At 41.3% G+C, this 21,059-nt stretch overlaps 2 protein-coding genes across 2 annotated transcripts; both read left to right on the forward strand.

Moving 5' to 3' along the window:
- Positions 1–580: 580 nt before the first annotated feature.
- LOC120571600 (toll-like receptor 13) lies at positions 581–8,831 on the forward strand. The gene is made up of 3 exons (XM_039820652.1): positions 581–3,107; positions 7,983–8,100; positions 8,581–8,831. The coding sequence occupies exons 1-3, from the start codon at positions 596–598 to the stop codon at positions 8,819–8,821; spliced, it is 2,871 nt and encodes a 956-aa protein (XP_039676586.1). The 5' UTR covers positions 581–595; the 3' UTR covers positions 8,822–8,831.
- A 4,536-nt stretch (positions 8,832–13,367) lies between these two features.
- On the forward strand, positions 13,368–19,823 carry LOC120571392 (toll-like receptor 13). The gene is made up of 3 exons (XM_039820322.1): positions 13,368–15,882; positions 19,047–19,164; positions 19,653–19,823. The coding sequence occupies exons 1-3, from the start codon at positions 13,368–13,370 to the stop codon at positions 19,783–19,785; spliced, it is 2,766 nt and encodes a 921-aa protein (XP_039676256.1). The 3' UTR covers positions 19,786–19,823.
- The last annotated feature ends 1,236 nt before the right edge of the window (positions 19,824–21,059 follow it).

Below are 21,059 nucleotides of genomic sequence, written 5' to 3' on the forward strand. Positions count from 1 at the left end.
GCAGAACTTACCTGCGAGAGCATGTGTGCCCTCCTCCGCACACTCAGCAGACACTTGTGGGCTCATGGTGGCTGCTATGTGCACGTGCTGCTTACTTTTTATAAGTGCAGGTGCCATTCTTTCCCTCTCCCTACAATAAGATTCACGCTTGCAGGTGCCTGTTCCCTCTCAATTTTTTAATTAGTGCAAGAAGAAAAAAAAGATATACTGTATATATATATATAATATCCGCAGGTGTGACATGATATAATATACTCGTGGAGCATGTTTAACTTGGCTCATGAAATATGAAATAATCCTGACCCCATACAGGGTTTGTGTCCCATTCTTGTACCACAACCCCCGTTTTCAAGCGGACCTGAGTTCAGTTGTTTGGCCAGCACCAGAGTTTGAATAAGCTTTAACACCAACCCCAAGAAAGACAGTTTAGAAGAAGCATATTTCCCAAAATGTGAAACTATTACTTTGCAGGATAAGGTTATGTTGTATGACATGTTATGTTGTCCTCTACAGATGTGATTCCTTGAACAACATTCAACAAATCTCTGCCTGCAGTAACTCCTTCCACTCCCTCCTGGTCCTAAATGTTAGCACCATGCCAGCAATGGGAGGATTGTCTTTGTATTTAATACAGAAACTTCTTGTCTTACTTCTGTGTCTCGTGCATCATCTGAACCCTTCCCTGGCTTATTCTCTGAAAAACTGCCGCATTGGTTATTCTAACGACGCCTTGGCTGATGTTGTTTTAGATTGCACAAACCATGAACTTGTAACTGTCCCTGATGACATACCCAGAGATGCAAGTGGAGTTTTTCTCTCGATCAATCAGCTCGAACAGATCAACAGGGACGATTTCAGGGACCTGTCAAAGCTCAGATTTTTGGCGCTGGAGGAAAATCTGATTGCTCACGTGGACGATGGATCTTTCATCCATTTGGTGGCGCTAACAAGTCTCTACATGGCCAATAACAAACTCACCGATCTGACAGGCAACCTCTTTCAGGGGCTGTCCAACCTTACCATGCTTGATCTCGCCAGAAACAACATTAAGTCCATTCATACTTCAGCGTTTCAGTCACTGTCCAGATTAGAAACCGTGATTTTAGACTCAAACAAGCTCCAACAAGTCGCTGACATTCTGCCCGTCCTACAGCTACCACTTATACACAAACTTAGTGTTAGAAGTAATCTATTTCCCTCATTTCAGACTAAAGATCTGCTGCTGAATGAGCCCTCAAGCCTTAAGGTGTTGGATTTTTCGAATAAGGTGTTTGAAAAGTTCAGCATCACAACAGAGATCTTTCCTCACCTTGAGATGATAGACTTTTCTATGTCTGGCCAAGTTGCCGGCTGGCAATGGGACATTCCTGACAAGACTTTACTCAGGAACATAACTCAGCTGTATTTTAATTCCCCGTACATTGCTTTCGAAGAGATCCGAAAAGTCCTGCAGAACCTCGACTCACTGATGCATCTGAGACTGAATTATATGGAGAGGTTGATCGACAAAGGTATCCTAGCTACGGTTTGCAAGATACCGACACTTAAGAAGCTGGATCTGTATTGGAACAAATTCCCCAATATTAGTGTGCAACTTGTAGCTTGCTCTCAGCTCAGTGAGCTTGATTTGTCATCTACTTCAATGACTGAACTGTCTAAAGGCTCAATTCGACTGATGAAGCAACTGAGTTCCCTAACTTTAGAGAACAACATCCTCACCAAGGTGCCAGATGACATTCAGAGTCTCTCCTCTCTCGAGATCCTAAATATTGGTGACAATTTTATTTCTGAGTTAGGCTGTGAGGATTTCAAAAACACAACGCGCCTCAGAGAGCTTCATTTGTACGCCAACCACATTGCTAAATTGGACAGATGTGTCTTCGAAAGTCTTAATGACCTGGAGGTTTTAGATATGAGCAATAACCTGCTCTGGACATTCGGAGACGCCTTTAAAATAGGCCTGAAGAAGCTTGAGTTCTTGGATCTGAGCAACCACTTTGTAGTTATTCTTGAAAAGGGGGATTTTCAAAGTTTAGGGTCCTTAAAATATTTGGATGTGGTGTCAATACATATCAGGAGGGTGAAACATAAGTCTTTCGATGGATTGAATAACCTGGTTAACCTAAGTGTATCTCTTCCACTCGAATTTGAAAATAAATTCAGAGCTTTACAGCAGTTGGAAAATCTTACAATCTACTTTGATATTGACTTTGGTACAAGTCCTCAACCAAACTATTATAAAGCTTTCTTTCATTTAAAATCTATGAAAGTTTTCACAGTAATATGCAAGGGTTACCATACTGGTTTTCCCTTTGACATACCAATGGACAGGCTCGAGGCTATGAGACATTTAGAGGAATTTACAGCTGAGAATATCTACATTTCTGCACCAGATGTGGACACTTTTCGATTCAATCGCCAGCTCAAGAGTTTGACAATCAGACAGACTGATTTGTCAGACTTGGATCCTGGACTGTTTCAGCCAATGCCGCACCTGCAGGTTCTCGATTTCTCCAAAAGTAAGATCAAGTCTTTGGACTTTCTGTTCCAGGCCGATCTGTCTGCACTCAGATGTTTGAAACTAAGTGACAATGAGATAACCGTGATCAATGAGACAGTCTTCCAATTTCTCCCTGCACTAACATACCTCGATCTGGAAAACAACCCTTTCACTTGTGACTGCTCTAATGCCGGCTTTATCCAATGGGTGAAGAACAACAACCAAACTCAGGTTGTTAACGCCTACCAGTACACATGTTCCTTCCCTTGGGCTGAACAAGGAAACAAGCTTCTGGACTTTGACATCCTGTCCTGTTGGATGGACGTTAGCTTCCTCTGCTTCATTTCCAGCACTTGTCTGGTTGTTCTTACACTCCTCGCATCCTTCATCTACCACTTTCTGAGGTGGCAGCTAGCCAATGCCTACCGGCTCTTCCTGGCCTTACTATATGACAGCAGGAAGAGAAAAGCGGGAACTCGTCATCGCTACGACGCCTTCATCTCCTACAATGTTGACGACGAGGCCTGGGTTTACCAAAAGATGCTTCCGGTGCTGGAAGGAGAGCAAGGCTGGAGACTCTGTCTGCACCACAGAGACTTCCAACCAGGTAAACTCTTACTCTGTCTGTCTTCATCTTCAACTGAATTTCTGTTCTTTTTTGCTATCTGTCATTCATTTATTACACAAAACCGACATTTTAGCAGCTTCGGAAATTGCGCTAATACTTGCCACTTCAATACCGATACTATCTACACTGGATAAACTCAGCCCGATCTGCCGGCGATTTGATTTCTCCCTGCAACGCAGGCTGGAAACATGTACATTATTCTATCCTGCAGGGACTAACTAGCTTTTTTTTTACATTCAACATGACTGCAACCAAAGCGCAGAAACCCGTTAATGCCGCTGTAGCTGATATGTCACTTAAAAGATTGAGCTTGGTCTGGTGATAGCCAGACTAGAAACTGACCAGAAAAATATTTTGTTAAAATCCTTAAAACAGTCAATAGTTCCTCCAAACCATACAAGGATATAGGTTGTTTATTTCTCCCATTTGATACGACCAACAGGAGAGTTTTCCGTCCTCATATCTGGAACCAAGTACATAATGCTCACAGTTTTAAACACGTTAACTGAATCATTCCCAGTTTGGCTTTTCTGCAAAATATTTGAATAGGCCTGTGACTAGAAAAGTGAAGCTTGTGTCTGGCATTTATTTCAAAATAACAACTGCTATGCAGTGTTTAACATTAAAGGTCCCATGGCATGAACATTTCAGATTTGTTAACATAAATATGAGTACCCCCAGCCTGCCTGTGTTCCACCTGTTGCCCGCCCAGAGAATTTGGCCTGCCCATGAGAAAGAGAGAGACATCATGGCTTGAAACCAAGATTCATGATACAATGATGATTGAAAGCGCAAGTGGGTTGTTATGTCATTATATTTTTTTTACTTGCCCCTAACATCAGGTCGAGGCGGTGTTCACAGCAGCATCTATAAACCTTCGACCCAGATTGATTTTTTAAAGTTGATGCTGACTCTGATGGCTAAAGTATCGTTATTTAAATCTGAGAAGTACATCTGATACTGGCCTTCCACCACAAAATGCATCAAAATCAAAGAAGCACTTTAAATAAAGCGAGTGTTAGCGAGTGTTTAGCAGAAATACAGACACAGATAGCTGCAAAATGAAAAAACAGATGTGAAACCTCTCAGACGCAAACACTTTAACTATATATATAAACTGTATGTGCTCTGTGTTCACAACATCTCTGACAGGAAGAAGATAACAGGAAGAGAGGACAGAGACAAACAATTGCCTCCCAAAACATTTTTCAATAATGCATGAACAAAACAATGTGTGGAAGAAGTCCTTTACTTTAGGTAAAAGTATGAATAACACACTGTTAAAGTGGACATATTATGCTTTTCCGTATCTTCTGTCATGTCAAAACCAAAGAAGCACATTTGATGAAGCGAGTGTTAGTGAGTGTTTAGCAGACATACAGACACAGAGAGCTGCAAAAAGAAAAAACAGATGTGAAACCTCTCAGATGCAAATACTATAACTATATATATAAACTGTATGTGCTCTGTATTCACTACATAGCTGACAGGAAGAAAATAAGAGGAAGAGTGGACACAGACAAACTTAAAAGATTAATCTAAATGTCCTTAGATAAAAGAACAAGAAAAGTAATTTCAAACGTTTGCCTCCCAATATTGAAAGGGATCTCAAATATTACTATTTTTTAAAATAATGCATATACCAAACAATGTGTGGAAGAAGTCCTTTACTTTAGGTAAAAGTCACAATAACACACCGTTAAATACGGGGCCCTATTTTAATGACGTAAGCACGTGAAGCGCATAGCGCAGGTGCATTTAGGGCGTGTCCAAATCCACTTTTGCTAGTTTGACAGCGGAAAAAAGGGTCAGTGCGCCAGGTGCATGGTTCCAAAGGGTTTTACTTAGTGTCTTCAATAATCAGGTGTGTTCCGGGTGTTAAATGCAATAAACCAATCTGAGTGTCATTTCCCATTCCCTTTAAAAGTCAGTTGCGTTTGGACCTCGGAGCATTGCTGTTATGATGGCGGATTTGCAACGTAATATTTTTATTTGTAATCTTCTGCATGTGTGTGTGCTGCTGCGTGTCCCTGTGTGTGTAACAAGCATAGTGTGTGGACGCTGTTCAAAAGCCTAGGAGCATTTAACTAATTTGCTGTTAAAAATAAAATGCTGCGTTATTGACTTTAGACCAGTTTTTTTTTAATCAATGGCGCGATCACTTCCCGTTGCATCAAGCTAGTAATACACCCAGAATGCACCTGAACACATCTCCTTTTAAGCCCGACACGCCCATGGGCGCAAGTGCATTTGCGGGCGCTGGACGGGAAATTGACAACTGCGTCGGTCTTAAACTAGCAAAGACACTTGCGTCAGACTTTGCGCTGCGCTGCGCCGGGTGCAAGATAGGGCCCTGAGTGTTTAAAGGGGTGATAGAATGATTATATAGGGTATTTCACACTGTTCCTTATGGTCTCCTAATGGGGTATGTCACATTAGTTGGGCTGAAATTGGCCTGGTTGATATTTTATTGGCTCTTATGCATCCCTGTGTTTTGGCCCTATTTGTAACAAGAGCTTTTCTTCCAAATATGGTATGGTCATGAATATTTAGATGAGCTGTGCGCTGCTTGATTGAGCCTTATCCCCGTACACACACGTAGAGACGCACGCTGATTGGTTGAGAAAATCCCCAATACACACACATTAGAGAAGCGACAATCTCATATTCCAGACATTGCAATGTTTCGTTACCAAATTCACTTCTGAGACTTTTTTATGCGAGAAATCAACTATATAAAGCTCAAATATGGGCCATTTTAAGAAAATGGATGGCTAATTGCAAATCTGGTAAAACTGTGTGTCGGAGTTCAGCTGCCTGTGTTGCTGCCTCGCTGCCCGGCCTGCCTTCCTCCACAGACCCCGGCCTGCTGAGAGCTCGATTGAGCTCCGGCACGACTGCTGCAGCTCACAGCACTCCATACCCGCGCAAAGTCACCGTTTGGGCTAATGGACTTCTACCAAACGCCGCTGCCCTGACAGAGCAGGCCTGCAACTCCTCTCTTCCTGCTAGCTAAATGGCCCGTGTGTGAGAGTGAGAGTGCGGTCAGCGAGCTTGTTACACCAGCAATCTCTTACCACATGTTCACACAATGTCACGCCACTTAGCTATACAACATCTACCCAAATGTCTTATAAAGCTAACAACGGTGTCCGATTTCAAGTTAATGAATATTTGTGAACTGTAAGGGTTTAGTTAGCTGCGACTGTTCCTTCAATCCTATGTGTACAGATTGCGGCTAGATAGCTTCACTTTTGGTCGCAATTCGAGTATATTTACAGTTTGAATTTCGTCACGCCACTTATACAACATCTAACTAAATGTCTTATAAAGCTAACAAAGGTGTCCGATTTCAAGTTTATGAATATTTGTGAACTGTAAGGGTTTCGGTAGCTGCGACTGTCCCTTCATGGCTGTATGTAGCTATAAATCACGGATAGTTAGCTTCATTTTCGGCGTAATTCGAGTATATTTACAGTTTGAATTTTGGCACGCCACTTATACAACATCTAAATAAATGTCTTATAAAGCTAACAACGGTGTCCGATTTCAAGATAATTAATTTTTGTGAATTCCAGAGGAATTCTAAGAGGAGGCTAGCTAGCTCTCATTGATAGTGCTCCATCCAGCCGCAGGCTCTATCAATGAGACTCACAGCCAAGCGGCGTTTATTTCCCCAATCGTTTGTTTAAATAACTCAACACATTATAATTACCCACATTATAAGATTAACTGAAACCTGTGGTAAGAGAATGCTGGCGTAACAAGCTTGCTGACCGCGCTTTCACTCACATACACCGGACATTTAGCAGGAAGAGGGGAGCTGAAGGCCCTGGAGCTCTGTCAGCGCAGCGGCGTTTCGTAGTCCATTAGCCCAAAACGGTGACTTTGCACGGGTATGGAGTACTGTGGGTTGCCAGCCATGACTGAGCTCCATCTACCTCACAGCAGGCCGGAGTCTGTGAAGGAAGGCAGGCCAAGCGGCGAGGCAGCAACACAGGCAGCACCGGCTACTGAACTCCGACGCACAGTCGGACAAAATTTGCAATTAGACATAAATTTTCCTAAAACGGCCCATATTACACCTCTACATAGTTGATTTCTCGCATAAAAAAGTCTCAGAAGTGAATTTAATGGTACAATAGCAGATGAACAATGTATACAATTTCTGAGATCTGCACAACCGAGATTCAGAAGACTAACTGATCTCAGGTCAGTTGTGTAGCCTATGCAAATGTTGAGACGTGACAAACACAGACTAGAGCCAAATGAGGAGGAGCTGCAATAGTTGACGTCAACTATGGGCCTCGTTGAGATTCGCCCGTTTTCAGAGGCAGTTTCAAATAGTGAAATTTGCAGAGGAAAGAGGTGTCAATGGGATTTAGAGGTTCTATGTCCTAGTTACCCACTAAACTGTCATTATTCAACTATGACAAGTTAAATAGGAAAATAGGCTCCAGGTGGATAGGTCATACAATACAGGATTTCACCCAGGAGACTGGCGTGTAACTGAAATGTTAATTTTCTAACCCCACCCACGAACTTCTCATAAACCTAACTGACGCGTTCTTGTCTTGGAAATGTACCTTTAATAAGCCCACCCACCTTCCTTTCCTTAAACCTAATTGAGACATAGTCCCGACCAAGCGCATGTAGATCTGACGCTAAAGGAGACTTTAAGCAACGCCAAAGGCACCTGACCGTATTGAGTTGGTGTTTCTGTTGATATTATGTTTCAGCTTAGGTCGGGGAACATCCCTGTTTCCAGCTGACTGGTTTTAAAACAGGAACCCTGAGAAAGCGGTCTTAAAGATGCAGTTGATGATAACACAGGTGTGTCTGAACTCTCCACAGGGAAACCGATCATAGAGAACATTACGGACGCCATATACAGCAGCAGGAAGACCATCTGTGTGATCACCCGGCGTTACCTGCAGAGCGAGTGGTGCTCCAGAGAGATCCAGATGGCCAGGTGGGGGCGCTCACATCCGTCAGAACCTTCTGCTCTATAGAGGCGAAGTCCCCCCTTCCTTTGGACCACTATGGGACATTATTTCAGTAAAAATATGTCCGTTGGTGAATGGGGAGACACAAATAAATTTTTGATATTGTTTGAATTGAGCCATGAATTATACATATCTTTTCTGAATTTCTTTTTTTGACTTTTTGACTGTTTTTTACACTTTTTCCCACCTTTTTAGATTGTTTTTCAATGTATTTGATCACGTGTTTGCTGTTGTATTTTATAAACTACGAGTTTTGTGTGCAGAAATCTTAATGTGTAAAGTTACTAATAACTAAAGCTATCAGATGAATGTAGCAGAGTAGAAGTAGAAAGTGGCATGAAAAGAAAAGACTCAAATAAAGTACAAGTATGTCCACTATTGGACTGAAGAACAGTACTGTAGTAAATATACTTAATTACATTCCACCGCTGTGTGTGTTGTTGCAGCTTCCGTCTGTTCGACGATCAGAAGGATGTGTTGGTCCTGCTGTTTCTGGAGGAGATCCCGGCCCACCAGCTGTCTCCGTACTACCGCATGAGGAAGCTGGTGAAGAAACGCACCTACCTGAGTTGGCCCCAGGCCGGCCATCACACGGGAGTCTTCTGGCAGAATGTAGGGAGAGCTCTGGAGACGGGGGACGCTCCCACCGAGACCGCTGACCTGCTCACTGGACCGGCAGGATGCTGAGAAACATCAGTTGGAAAAAAGTTTCAAAAAAGTGGGAAAGGGGTCAAGGTTAGGGGGTTAGGGTTAGAGGGGTTAAGGTTAGGGATTAGGGTTAGAGGGATTACCGTTATGGGGTTAGGGAATGAGCAATTCATCTCAATGGCTTCCCTTGCTTCGTCCGATGACTGGGCAGTTGAACTGGGAAGCCAAAGGCAGAAAAACAGTCCATTGCATTCACTTAAAGGTGATGTTGGGTGACGTCTCTTCCTGTTGACTTCTTGTAGTTAAACAAAACAGAGTCTAGCTCGCCCCTCCCTCCTCCTCGTCCCATCCCCTCCCTTCCTTGCTTCCGCAAACTAATCAGCCTCTATGGAACACAGTAGCATGCATTTCAGAAGTGAATCATGGCAGAGTCAATGAAGAAAACAAAGAAAGCACGGTCGGAAGAATTAAGGAAAAGAAAATGAGAAATTGACCGCGTGAGGAACCCACAAGAGTCCCACTCGGTCAGTCTTTAACTAAAAAGCAGCAAAGGTAACGTTATATACAAGTACCCCACATCGACTCTAGGGGTTGCTGTTTGACAAAAATGGAAATATCATAGTATGCCTTTAAAGGAATATTATTTAATATACTTAACTAATAGGGGTTAGGTTTAGGCATTAGGTTTAGGGGTTAGGGTTATGGTCTCTCTTACCCCCTCTCTCCCATCCATTCCTCTCCTCTAACCAAGAGGCGCTCAACTCTCTCCTTCCCTCTCTATCCCTCCTTTAGACAACAGGGTTCAACTCTTTAGTTTTCCTTAAGGGTTATCGATATCTTGACGGATACTGTGCTCATGTACATATACTCATAAAACGACACCACTTTATATATCATTGCTTGTGATGCTAATTAGCAATACACTTGGCAGCAGGTAAAGTAAAAAATACTGCTGGCTTACAGCTTGCTTTAAAACAGAAGCTAAACAGTCTAAAGTGTGGCTTTTATTAATTAATTTTATGTAATATTGTGATTCTTTGTTACTTTTTTAATATGCAGCACTTTGACCAAACTCTGTTGTTTATGAATGTGCTTTACAAATAAAGTTGGATTGGATTGGCAGTATTTTTATTGTTTTTTTTAAAGCCATTTTATAACAGTATAGATATAACAGTATATAGTAACACAATAGAAACAAAACAAAAATTCTTTAACAGAACCAGTTCCCTATCAACTAAGCAGTATGTTTTGTAGTCATTATGTAGTATTTTACAGCACTGAAATGTGTATGTCTAATGCCGTGGTAGGTCAAGGCCTTGATCCAAATACTGGTTTTCTAAAGTAAAGGAGAAATTATTAAGTTCACATTTGTGCAAACATTCAGGGGTGGAGCCAGACGTTATAAACATTTGGGGTCGGAGCCCACACCGGGGTCCGGGGGGTATGCTCCATTTTTAAGTTCCAAAACAAAGGTAAGGTTGCTGCATTGATTTGCCATTCCAGTCAGAAATAGAGAGAGGAAATGACACAAAGTTTAAGTTATTTTTAAAAACCTTGAAAGATTTTGGGCTTGGAGACCCAGAAGCTCTGTCTTATCTTTTTCACATTGTGTGTTGTTTGTTCTCTTATTTCTCTGTCAGTTGTCATTCTGTTTAAGGAAATTACCCATATATAAAAAAGGAAGTGAGCTGACTGATCAGATGTGACCGTTATATCCTCCGCTGCTGTCGTGGAAACATCAGAACTGAAAACCGAAGGCGCACTGTTCAGACGGCCGAGACGGGGTGATCTAAAGACGTGCTGTGAGTATCAGAAAATGTATTAGTGATGTTTCTGCTGCTGTTTTTGTGCTGAAAACCTAACTTTAAAATCAAACTTCATGGAAATAAAGCTGGTGATATGGTGATAAACTGTACTTCTTGTATGCAAAAATGTTTGTCTTCTTCCAGGAATTTTCTAAAATGTACTATAATCTATAGAATAATACTTAAGACAAGATAAATAAGTGATTTGTGCAAAACATTCCCCTGTTCTGGCTTCTCAAATGTGAAGATTTTCAGTGTTTTTTGTCGTATGCATCGATGGAAGAAGATTATTTTCCTCATAGGATTTCAAGTTTTATTCAAAAAATCTTTAGTTTTTTGACATGGAGCCTTTTCCTCCTAATTTACAATCTTGTCCTTTTGACATTTTGGAGGCGGAAACCATGGAGGAACTGATTGACAGCCTTCATTCAGAAAGCTCAGAGTTGTTTGCCGAAGAACAGTTTTTCTGACTTTTTAATGATGTAGCGCAAGATAGCACCGTAAATAAAGAAATAGACTGTGTCTCTTGTCCGTTCAGATGCTGGAATATGTGCAATAATTTTGAAATGTCCATAATCCTTGCCAGTGTTCGCGCGGCACCCTTATCTCTAACATTAGAGCTAACGTTTTAGCCTTAGCTAACATGACTAATGATTAGGGATGCACCAAATCCAAAAAAACAGTATGTTATTTTAAGCATGCAATTGATATGGGTTGATCACAAATTGTTATATTTATTGCTGATTAGAAAACTATTTACATGACAGCATCAGCATTGAGCTTCAGATCAATGGTTTTGATCACGATAACAAACAAACTATATACAGAACAAGTTTTGCAACAATGAATACAACACATGCGTTTGCAATTATGAAGTAAAATGTAATGAACAAGAGCTTTCATACTCAACATAACTTTCTTTTTTAACTTTTAATTGTTTTGTCAGTGTGATTATTTATTTTTTTTGGTTCTTTTTTTATTTTTTTTATTTCCAAACCAGGTATGTGTGTGTGTGTGTGAGAGAGTATCAGAGAGAGAGAGAGAGAGAAAGAGAAAGGGGGGAGAGTGTTTGTGTGTGTGTTTGTGTGTGTAGCGAATTAATTTGTAATATAGTTTTATACCACTACTTCCTTTATTTTTTTATGAAATACAGCAAGAAAGTGTCAGACACTGTGCGTGAAGTAAAACAAAACTCCGCCAGCTGACGGTTTAAAAAAGAACAAAAACCTCCGACAGGCAGAGACGCAACGTGAGTCACATTCTACCAAACACCACGTCTGAACAAACACCACGTTTACCTGAACTCTACTGGTTAATAAGGAAGTACTACAAACCCCACGTTTACCTGAACTCTACTGGTTAATAAGGAAGTACTACAAACCCCACGTTTACCTGAACTCTACTGGTTAATAAGTAAGTACTACAAACCAAAGTAAAAAACAGAGAGAGAGATCTGTTCTCTTAGCGTTCAGTGTGTGAGTGAGCAGAGCGGGACACACAGCAACATAATAAATCTGTATGTGTGTAGGGGAGGGGCGCTGTGACTACTAAAAACCGAACCCCGTCAATAATCCGTATATATTTGGCCGAATCCAAAGCCAAATCCTGGATTCGGTTCATCCCTACCAACAATACCAGATTACACTTTTTTTGGCATATTTAATTTAGGCTTTTAACCTAAACAATGATAATTCTTTTTCTTTTAGTCGTTTTAGTGTCATTGCCATGGCCCCTGAAAGGACCGGAATCTGGCGATGTATGTAGCCGGGTTGCTGTCACCTGTTGGCAAATAAACAACTACCGCTGTAGCCGGCTTCCTGGAGCTCTGTAGCCGATAAATACAACCAGCAGCTGCCGCTGGGATTTTATCGTTACTATTCACGTTTGGGCACTTTACTTTGTTTTTAAATACTTATATTCCTATATAATGGTCTATTGGTGAGGTCGCATTGATCACAGGTTAGCTCCAATGTTAGAGGCATGGGTTCATACAACGGCAAGGATTTACGGACATTTCAAAATCATCGCACATATGCCAACATTAGAATGGATGAGAGACCCATATATTACTTTATTTATGGTGCTATCTTGCGCTATATCGTTATAAAGACAGACACTAACTGAAAGCTGTCAATCAAGGTAAACTAAGAAGGTCCGTGATGGTGTGATTACCTTGAAAGTGACCAATCAGAGGAGGGCCAGTTCCTCCTTGGTTTCCGCCCCCAAAATGTCAAAAGTTTCATGCAGGCGTGCAGAAATCAACTTTGCGAGCAGAGTTTACCTGCGAGAGCGTGTGCCCTCCTCCTCTAAATGCGCGTGCTGTGTTTTTATATGCACATGTGCCATTCTTTCCCTCTCCCTTTGTTAAGATTCACGCTTGCCTATTCCTATTCAATTGCTGAATAAGTGTTCAATAAGTGATTTCTGCAGGTGTGAAATGAGATAATTTGCTTGAGGAGCATGTTTTACTTGGCTCGTGAGATATGACATAATACTGATGCCATACAGGGTTTGTGTCCCATTCTTGTCCCGCGACTCCCGTTTACAAGCAGACCAGAGTTCAGATATTTGTCCCGCACCAGAGTTTGAATAAGCTTTAACACTGCCCCCAAGGCAAGAAGAAGTGTATTTTCCCAAAATGTGAAGCTATTGCTTTGTAGGATAAAGTAATGTTGTGTGACGTGTTGTGTTGTCCTCTACAGATGTGATTCCTTGAACAACATTCAACAAATCTCTGCCTGCAGTAACTCCTTCCAGTGATGGTCCTAAACAATGGCATCATGCCAGCAATGGGAGATTTGTCTTTGTACTACATACAGAGACTTATTGTCTTACTTCTGTGTCTCGTGCATCATCTGAACCCTTCCCTGGCTTATTCTCTGAAAAACTGCTCCATCTGTTATTCTAACGATGCCTCGGCTGATGTTGTTTTGCATTGCTCGGAACGTAACCTTGTAACTGTCCCTGATGACATACCCAGAGATGCAAGTGGAGTTTTTCTCTCGCACAATCAGCTCGAACAGATCAACAGGGACGATTTCAGGCATCTGTCAAAGCTCAGATTTCTGGCGCTGGAGGAAAATCTGATTGCTCACGTGGACGATGGATCTTTCATCCATTTGGTGGCGCTAACAAGTCTCTACATTAGAAATAACAAACTCACCAACCTGACAGGAAAACTATTTCAGGGACTGTCCAACCTTACCATGCTTGATCTCTCCAGTAACAACATTAATTCCATTCATACCTCGGCCTTTCAATCCCTGACCAGATTAGAAACCGTGATTTTAGACTCAAACAAGCTCCAACAAGTTGTTGACATTCAGCCCATCCTTCAGCTACCACTTATACAGAAACTTAATATTGGACGCAATCTATTTCCCTCCTTTCAGACCAAAGATCTGCTGCTGAATGAGCCATCAAGCCTGAAGGTGTTAGATTTTTCGAATGATGTGTTTGAAAAGTTCAGCATCACAACACAGATATTTCCTCACCTTGAGATGATAGACTTTTCTATGTCTGGCCATGTTGCCGGCTGGCAATGGGACATACCTGACAGGACTTTACTCAGGAACATAACTCAGCTGTATTTTAGTTTCCCGTACATTACTTTCGAAGGGATCCGAAAAGTCCTGCAGAGCCTCGACTCACTGATGCATCTGAGACTGAATTATGTGGAGAAGTGGATCCACAAAGGTCTCCTAGCTACGGTGTGCAAGATATTGACACTTAAGAAGCTGGATCTGTTTTTTAACAACGTCCCCGATATAAGTGCGAAACTTGTAGCTTGCTCTCAGCTCAGTGAGCTTGATTTGTCGTATACTTCCATGACTGAACTGTCTAAAGGCTCGATTCGACTGATGAAGCAACTAAGTTCGCTAACTTTAGAGAACAACCATCTCACCAAGGTGCCTGATGATATTCGGAGTCTCTCCTCTCTCGAGATCCTAAATATTGGTATTAATATTATCGCTGAGTTGAGCTGTGAGGATTTCACAAACACAACGCACCTCAGAGAGCTTTATCTGCACAACAACCACATTGCCAAACTGGAAAGATGTGTCTTTGAAAGTCTTAATGACCTGAAGGTTTTAGATATGAGCAATAACCTGCTCTGGACATTCGGAGACACCTTTAAAATAGGTCTGAAGAAGCTTGAGTTCTTGGATCTGAGCAACCACTTTGTACCTATTCTTGAAAAGGGGGATTTTCAAAGTTTAGGGTCCTTAAAATATTTGGATGTGGTGTCAAAACATATCAGGGGGGTGAAAGATAAGGCTTTTGATGGATTGAATAACCTAAGTAACCTAAGTGTATCTCTTCCACTTGAATTTGAAAATAAATTCAAAGGTTTACAGCAGATGGAAAATCTTACAACCTACTTCATTAATGACGGTTTCAAAGGTCCTCAACCAAAACATGATGAAGCTTTCTCTCCTTTAAAATCTATGAAAGTTCTCACAGTAAGAAACAGTCAGAGTTATCAAACTGGTTTTCCCTTTGACATACCAGCAGAAATGCTTCAGCCTATGAAACATTTAGAAGATTTCACAGCTGAGAATTTCTACATTTCTGCGCCAGATGTGGACACATTTAAATACAATCGCCAGCTCAAGAGTTTGACAATCAGACAGACTGATTTGTCAGACTTGGATCCTGGACTGTTTCAGCCAATGCCGCACTTGCAGGTTCTCGATTTCTCCGAAAGTAAGATCAAGTCTTTGGACTTTCTGTTCCAGGCCAATCTGTCTGCACTCAGATATTTGAAACTAAGTGACAATGAGATAACCGTGATCAATGAGATGGTCTTCCAATTTCTCCCCGCACTAACGTACCTCGATCTGAAAAACAACCCTTTCACTTGTGACTGCTCTAACGCTGGTTTTATCCAATGGGTGAAGAACAACGACCAAACTCAGGTTGTTAACGCCTACCAGTACACATGTTCCTTCCCTGTGGCTGAACAAGGAAACAAGCTTCTGGACTTTAACATCCAGTCCTGTTGGATGGATGTTAGCTTCCTCTGCTTCATTTCCAGCACTTGTTTGGTTGTTCTTACACTCATCACATCCTTCATCTACCACTTTCTGAGGTGGCAGCTAGCCTACGCCTACCACCTATTCTTGGCTTTCCTATATGACAGCAGTAAGAGAAAAGCGGGAACTCGACATCACTATGATGCCTTCATCTCCTACAATGTTAACGACGAGGCCTGGGTTTACCAAGAGATGCTTCCGGCACTGGAAGGAGAGCAAGGCTGGAGACTCTGTCTGCACCACAGAGACTTCCAGCCAGGTAAACTCTTACTCTGTCTGTCTTCATCTTGTACTGAATTTCTATTCTTGTCTGCTTTCTGTCCATAATTTATTACACAAAACCAACATTTTATCAGGTTCGGAAATGGCCCTAATACTTAACCCTTGTTTTGACATTGGGTCAAATTGACCCATTTTAAATTTTTGTTTCATGTCTGAAAATACAGACACATAAGTACACATAAGCTCTGAAAATGTGTAGAAGAAAAATTTTACAATTTAAAGTGGAAAAAACAAAAACAAACTGTGAAAAAACAGGCGTTGAGGTTGACGGAAGGACAACACAAAAATTTGCCACTAAAATTCCCACTTCAAAACAGAAACTGTCTAGACTCGGTAAACCCAGCCCGATCTGCTGGCGATTTGATTTCTCGCGCCGGCTGGAAACCTGTACATTATTCTATCCTGCTTCCGTTACAAATTTGCAGGGACCAATCACAAACTGGCTTATCCACCTGGCGCATTATTCACGGGTTTAACATGATGACAATAGAGAAGCGATCAAGCAGCTTTTTGTTTACATTCAACATGACGACCACCGAAGCGCAGAAACCCGTTGATGCCACTGTCGCTGCTACATCACCCGGATCGTTGATTTGATTGGTTGAAGGACTATCCAAATGCGTACAGAGTCATTTGAACTATGCTATGTTGATCACGCATCTTGGGCAGTAGAAAATACAGAGCAGACTCCCCAGACTCATGTTCAATCTTAAAAGATTGACCTTGGTCTGGTGATAGCCAGACAAGAAACTGTCCTCTCCAGAAAAATATTTTCTTCAAATCCTTAAAACAGCCAATAGTTCCTCCAAACCATACAAGGATATAGGTTGTTTATTTCTCCCATTTTATACGACCAACAGGAGCGTTTTGCGTCCTCATATCTGGAACCAAGCACGTAATGCTCACAGTTTTAAACATGTTAAATGAAACGGTCCCAGTTTGGTTAGGTTCAGGCACTCAAACTACTTATTTAAGTTTAGAAAAAGATGCTGGTTTGGGTTAAAATCCGATGTTACTTCACTTCCTGAAGGTTACCACCTGAGGTTACCACCTGTGATAAATGCTATATGAATAAACTTACTTCACCTTCAAAACTTCACCTGCAGATGGAAATTAGTTATTTTACTGTAGCTAAAGATATTCTACTTAAAAACCAAAACATAGTGCAAATGTAGCCTTAAAAAGTCACCTGCAGACAGTGTTTTCAACCAACCCACCCGGCTTCAGATTTTCTGCAAAATATTTGAAAAGGTCGGTGACTAGAAAACAGCAGCGTCTATACAACTTCGACCCAGATTGAATTTTTTAAAGTTGATGCTGACTCTGATGGCTAAAGTATCGTTATTTAAATCTGAGAAGTACATCTAATACTGGCCTTCTGCCACAAGCTGCATCAAAACCAAAGAAGCATTTTAAATATAGCGAGTGTTAGCGAGTGTTTAGCAGACATACAGACACAGATAGCTGCAAAATGAAAAAAACAGATGTGAAACCTCTCAGACGCAAACACTTTAACTATATATATATATATATAAACTGTATATGGTCTGTGTTCACAACATATCTGACAGGAAGAAGATAAGAGGAAGAGAGGACAGAGACTAACAATTGAATCCCAATACTATATTTAAGTAATGCATGAACAAATCAATGTGTGAAAGAAGTCCTTTATTTTATGTAAAAGTAAATGATGAAGCGAATGTTAGCGAGTGTTTAGTAGACATACAGACGTAGAGAAGTACAAAAAGAAAAAAACAGATGTGAAACCTCTCAGATGCAAATACTATAACTATATATATAAACTGTATGTACTCTGTATTCACTACATCTCTGACAGGAAGAAAATAAGAGTAAGAGTGGACAAACAGACAAACTTAAAAGATTAATCTAAATGTCATTAGATAAAAGAACAAGAAAATGTAGTTTCAAACAATTGCCTCCCAATATTGAAAGCGATCTTGAATATCAATATTTCTTAAAGTAATGCATGGACCAAACAATGTGTGTAAAAGTATCAATAACACACTGTTAAATATGGGGCCCTATTTTCACGATAAGCGCAGGGCATGAAGAGCCTGGCGCAGGTGCGTTTAGGGCGTGTCCAAAAAAACTTTTGCTAGTTTGACAGCAGAAAAAATGGGTCCGCACACCGGGTGCATGGTTCCAAAGGGTTGTACTTAGTGTCTTCAATAATCAGGTGTGTTTCGGGCATAACATGCAATAAACCAATCAGAGATCAGCTCCCATTCCCTTTAAAAGCCAGGCGTGGTGGAGGATTTGCACTGTAATATTTTTATTTGTAATCTTCTGCATGAGTGTGTGCTGCTGGGTGTCCCTGTGTGTGTAACAGGCATAGTGTGTGTAACAAGCATAGTGTGTGCATAAGCCTAGGAGCATTTTACTAATTTGCTGTTAAAATAACAATAAAATGCTGCTTATTTGTTGGTCAATGGTGCAATCACTTACCGCTGCCTCAAGATAGCAATACGCCAAGAATGCACCTGAACACACCCCCCTGTAAGACCAGCACGCCCAGAATGCACCTGATCACACCTCCCTGTAAGACCAGCACGCCCATTTAAACGACCGGTGCGCTGGACGGGAAATTGGGACAACTGCGTCGGTCAGTAAAACTACTTAAAGGGTAACTTTGTTTTCTTTTAACCTGGACCCTATTTTCCTTGTTTTTGTGTGTAAGTGACCAATAGGAATAACAACCTTTAAAATTGGTCCAGTAATGGGCGAGAATGCGGCAACCACCAGTCACTTAGGAAAGGAAAAACATGGGAAAATAGGCTCCAGGTGGATGGGTCATACAACACAGGACTTTCAGCCAGGAGACCGGCGTGTCACTGAAAATGTTAATTTTATAACCCCACCCCCCATCTTTTCCTTAAAACTGATTGAGTCAATGTCCCGACCAAGCGCATGTAGATCTGATTCTAATGGAGACTTAAAGCGTCAATCACAACGCCAAAGGCACCTGACCGTATTGTATTGGTGTTTCCATTGGTATTATGTTTCAGTTTAGTTCAAGTAACAACCCTGTTTCCAGCTGACTAGTTTTAAAACAGGAACCCTAAGAAAGCGGTCTTAAAGATGCAGTTGATGATATCACAGGTGTGTCTGAACTCTCCACAGGGAAACCAATCGTAGAGAACATTACGGACGCCATATACGGCAGCAGGAAGACCATCTGTGTGATCACCCGGCGTTACCTGCAGAGCGAGTGGTGCTCCAGAGAGATCCAGATGGCCAGGTGGGGGCGCTCACATCCGTCAGAACCTCCTGCTCTATAGAGGCGAAGTCCCCCCTTCCTTTGGGCCACTATGGGACATTATTTCAGTAAAAATATGTCCGTTGGTGAATGGAGAGACAAATACTTTTTTGATATTGTTTGAATTGAGCCATGAATTACACATACAGTATCTTACACACATCTTTTCTGATATTTTTTTTTACTTGTTTTTTTACACTTTTCCCCACCTTTTTAGATTGTTTTTCAATGTATTTGATCACGTGTTTGCTATTGTATTTTATAAACTACATTAGTTTTGTGTGCTGAAATCTTAATGTGTAAAGTAAGTAGTAACTAAAGCTGTCAGATGAATGTAGCAGAGTAGAAGTAGAAAGATGCATGAAAAGAAAAGACTCAAGTAAAGTAAAAGTACTTCAAAATTTGTACTGAAGTACAGTACTGTAGTAAATATACTTAATTACATTCCACCGCTGTGTGTGTTGTTACAGCTTCCGTCTGTTCGACGAACAGAAGGATGTGTTGGTCCTGCTGTTTCTGGAGGAGATCCCGGCCCACCAGCTGTCTCCGTACTACCGCGTGAGGAAGCTGGTGAAGAAACGCACCTACCTGAGCTGGCCCTAGGCTGGCCAACACACGGGAGTCTTCTGGCACAATGTAGGGAGAGCTCTGGAGACGGGGGACGCTCCCACTGGGACTGCTGACCTGCTGACTGGACCGGCAGGACGCTGAAAAACACAAGTTGGAAAAAAGCTACAAAAGGTTAGGAAAAGGTTAGGGTTAAGGGGTTAGGGGTTTAGAGGGGTTAAGGTTAGGGATTTAGGGTTAGGGTTAGAGGGATTATGGATAGGGGGTTAGGGAATGAGCAATTTATCTCAATGGTTTCCCAAGTGATGTTGGGTGACGTCACTTTTTGTTGACGTTCGAAGTATTGTCAAACAAAACGGATTCTAACTCGCCCCATCCTCCTCCTCATCCCATCCCCTCCCCCTTCCTTCTGTGCTTCCGCAAACTAACCCCCCCCCCCAACTCCTTCTTGTCGGTTATTGGCTGGAAAACTGTTTGCTATGGTTGGTGGTGCAGGTTGGGCTTTGGGGGTTTGTTATTGATGCCATTTGTGGAGCCTGGACTCTTTTGTGATCAGGGAACAGGCAGCTGGTGGATAGTGAGCAGATGTTTGCTGTATGTGACAAACAATTTGATAGCCTAAAAACGTGTGACATTGCTTAGAGCCCCTTTAAAGCTCTTCTTTCCTACGTTTCCCACACATACTTATTTATATGGATTAGGTTTGGGTTAAAACGCAATGCCTGTTTGACAAAAATGGAAACAGCAGAGTATGCCTTTAGGAATATTCCCTCGAGGTTAAAATGTACACATACCATTAAAAATTTATAAATAAGTGCTGATATAAAAGTGCTTAAAAAGTAAAGTGCCACAAAATAAATAAAAATAAACATTTATAAATAACAATAAATCATTTAAAATACATCATAGAATAAAACCACACTGTTAATTATGCATAATACCAATGGTATGTGTATTATCATGTGAAAATCTTGAGGCAAGTAATAGGGGGATTAGGGTTAAGGGTTAGGGTTAGGGTCTCTCTTCCCTCCTTTCTCCTCTCCATCCCTTTCCTCTAACAAAGAGGACCTCAACTCTCTCTTCTCTCTATCCCTCCTTTAGACAAAGGGGTTCAACTCTTTATTTTTCATTCAGGGTTATCGGTACCTCGACCGATACTGTACTCATGTACATATACTCATAAAATGACACCACTTTATATATCATTGCTTGTGATGCTTGTTAGCAATACAATTGGCAGCAGGTAAAGTTAACCTACTGCTGGCTTACAGTTTGCTTAAAAACGGGTAAAAATTGTAAAGCTAAACAAT

This window comes from Perca fluviatilis, chromosome 13, assembly GCF_010015445.1.
Source record: "Perca fluviatilis chromosome 13, GENO_Pfluv_1.0, whole genome shotgun sequence".
NCBI lineage: Eukaryota > Metazoa > Chordata > Actinopteri > Perciformes > Percidae > Perca > Perca fluviatilis.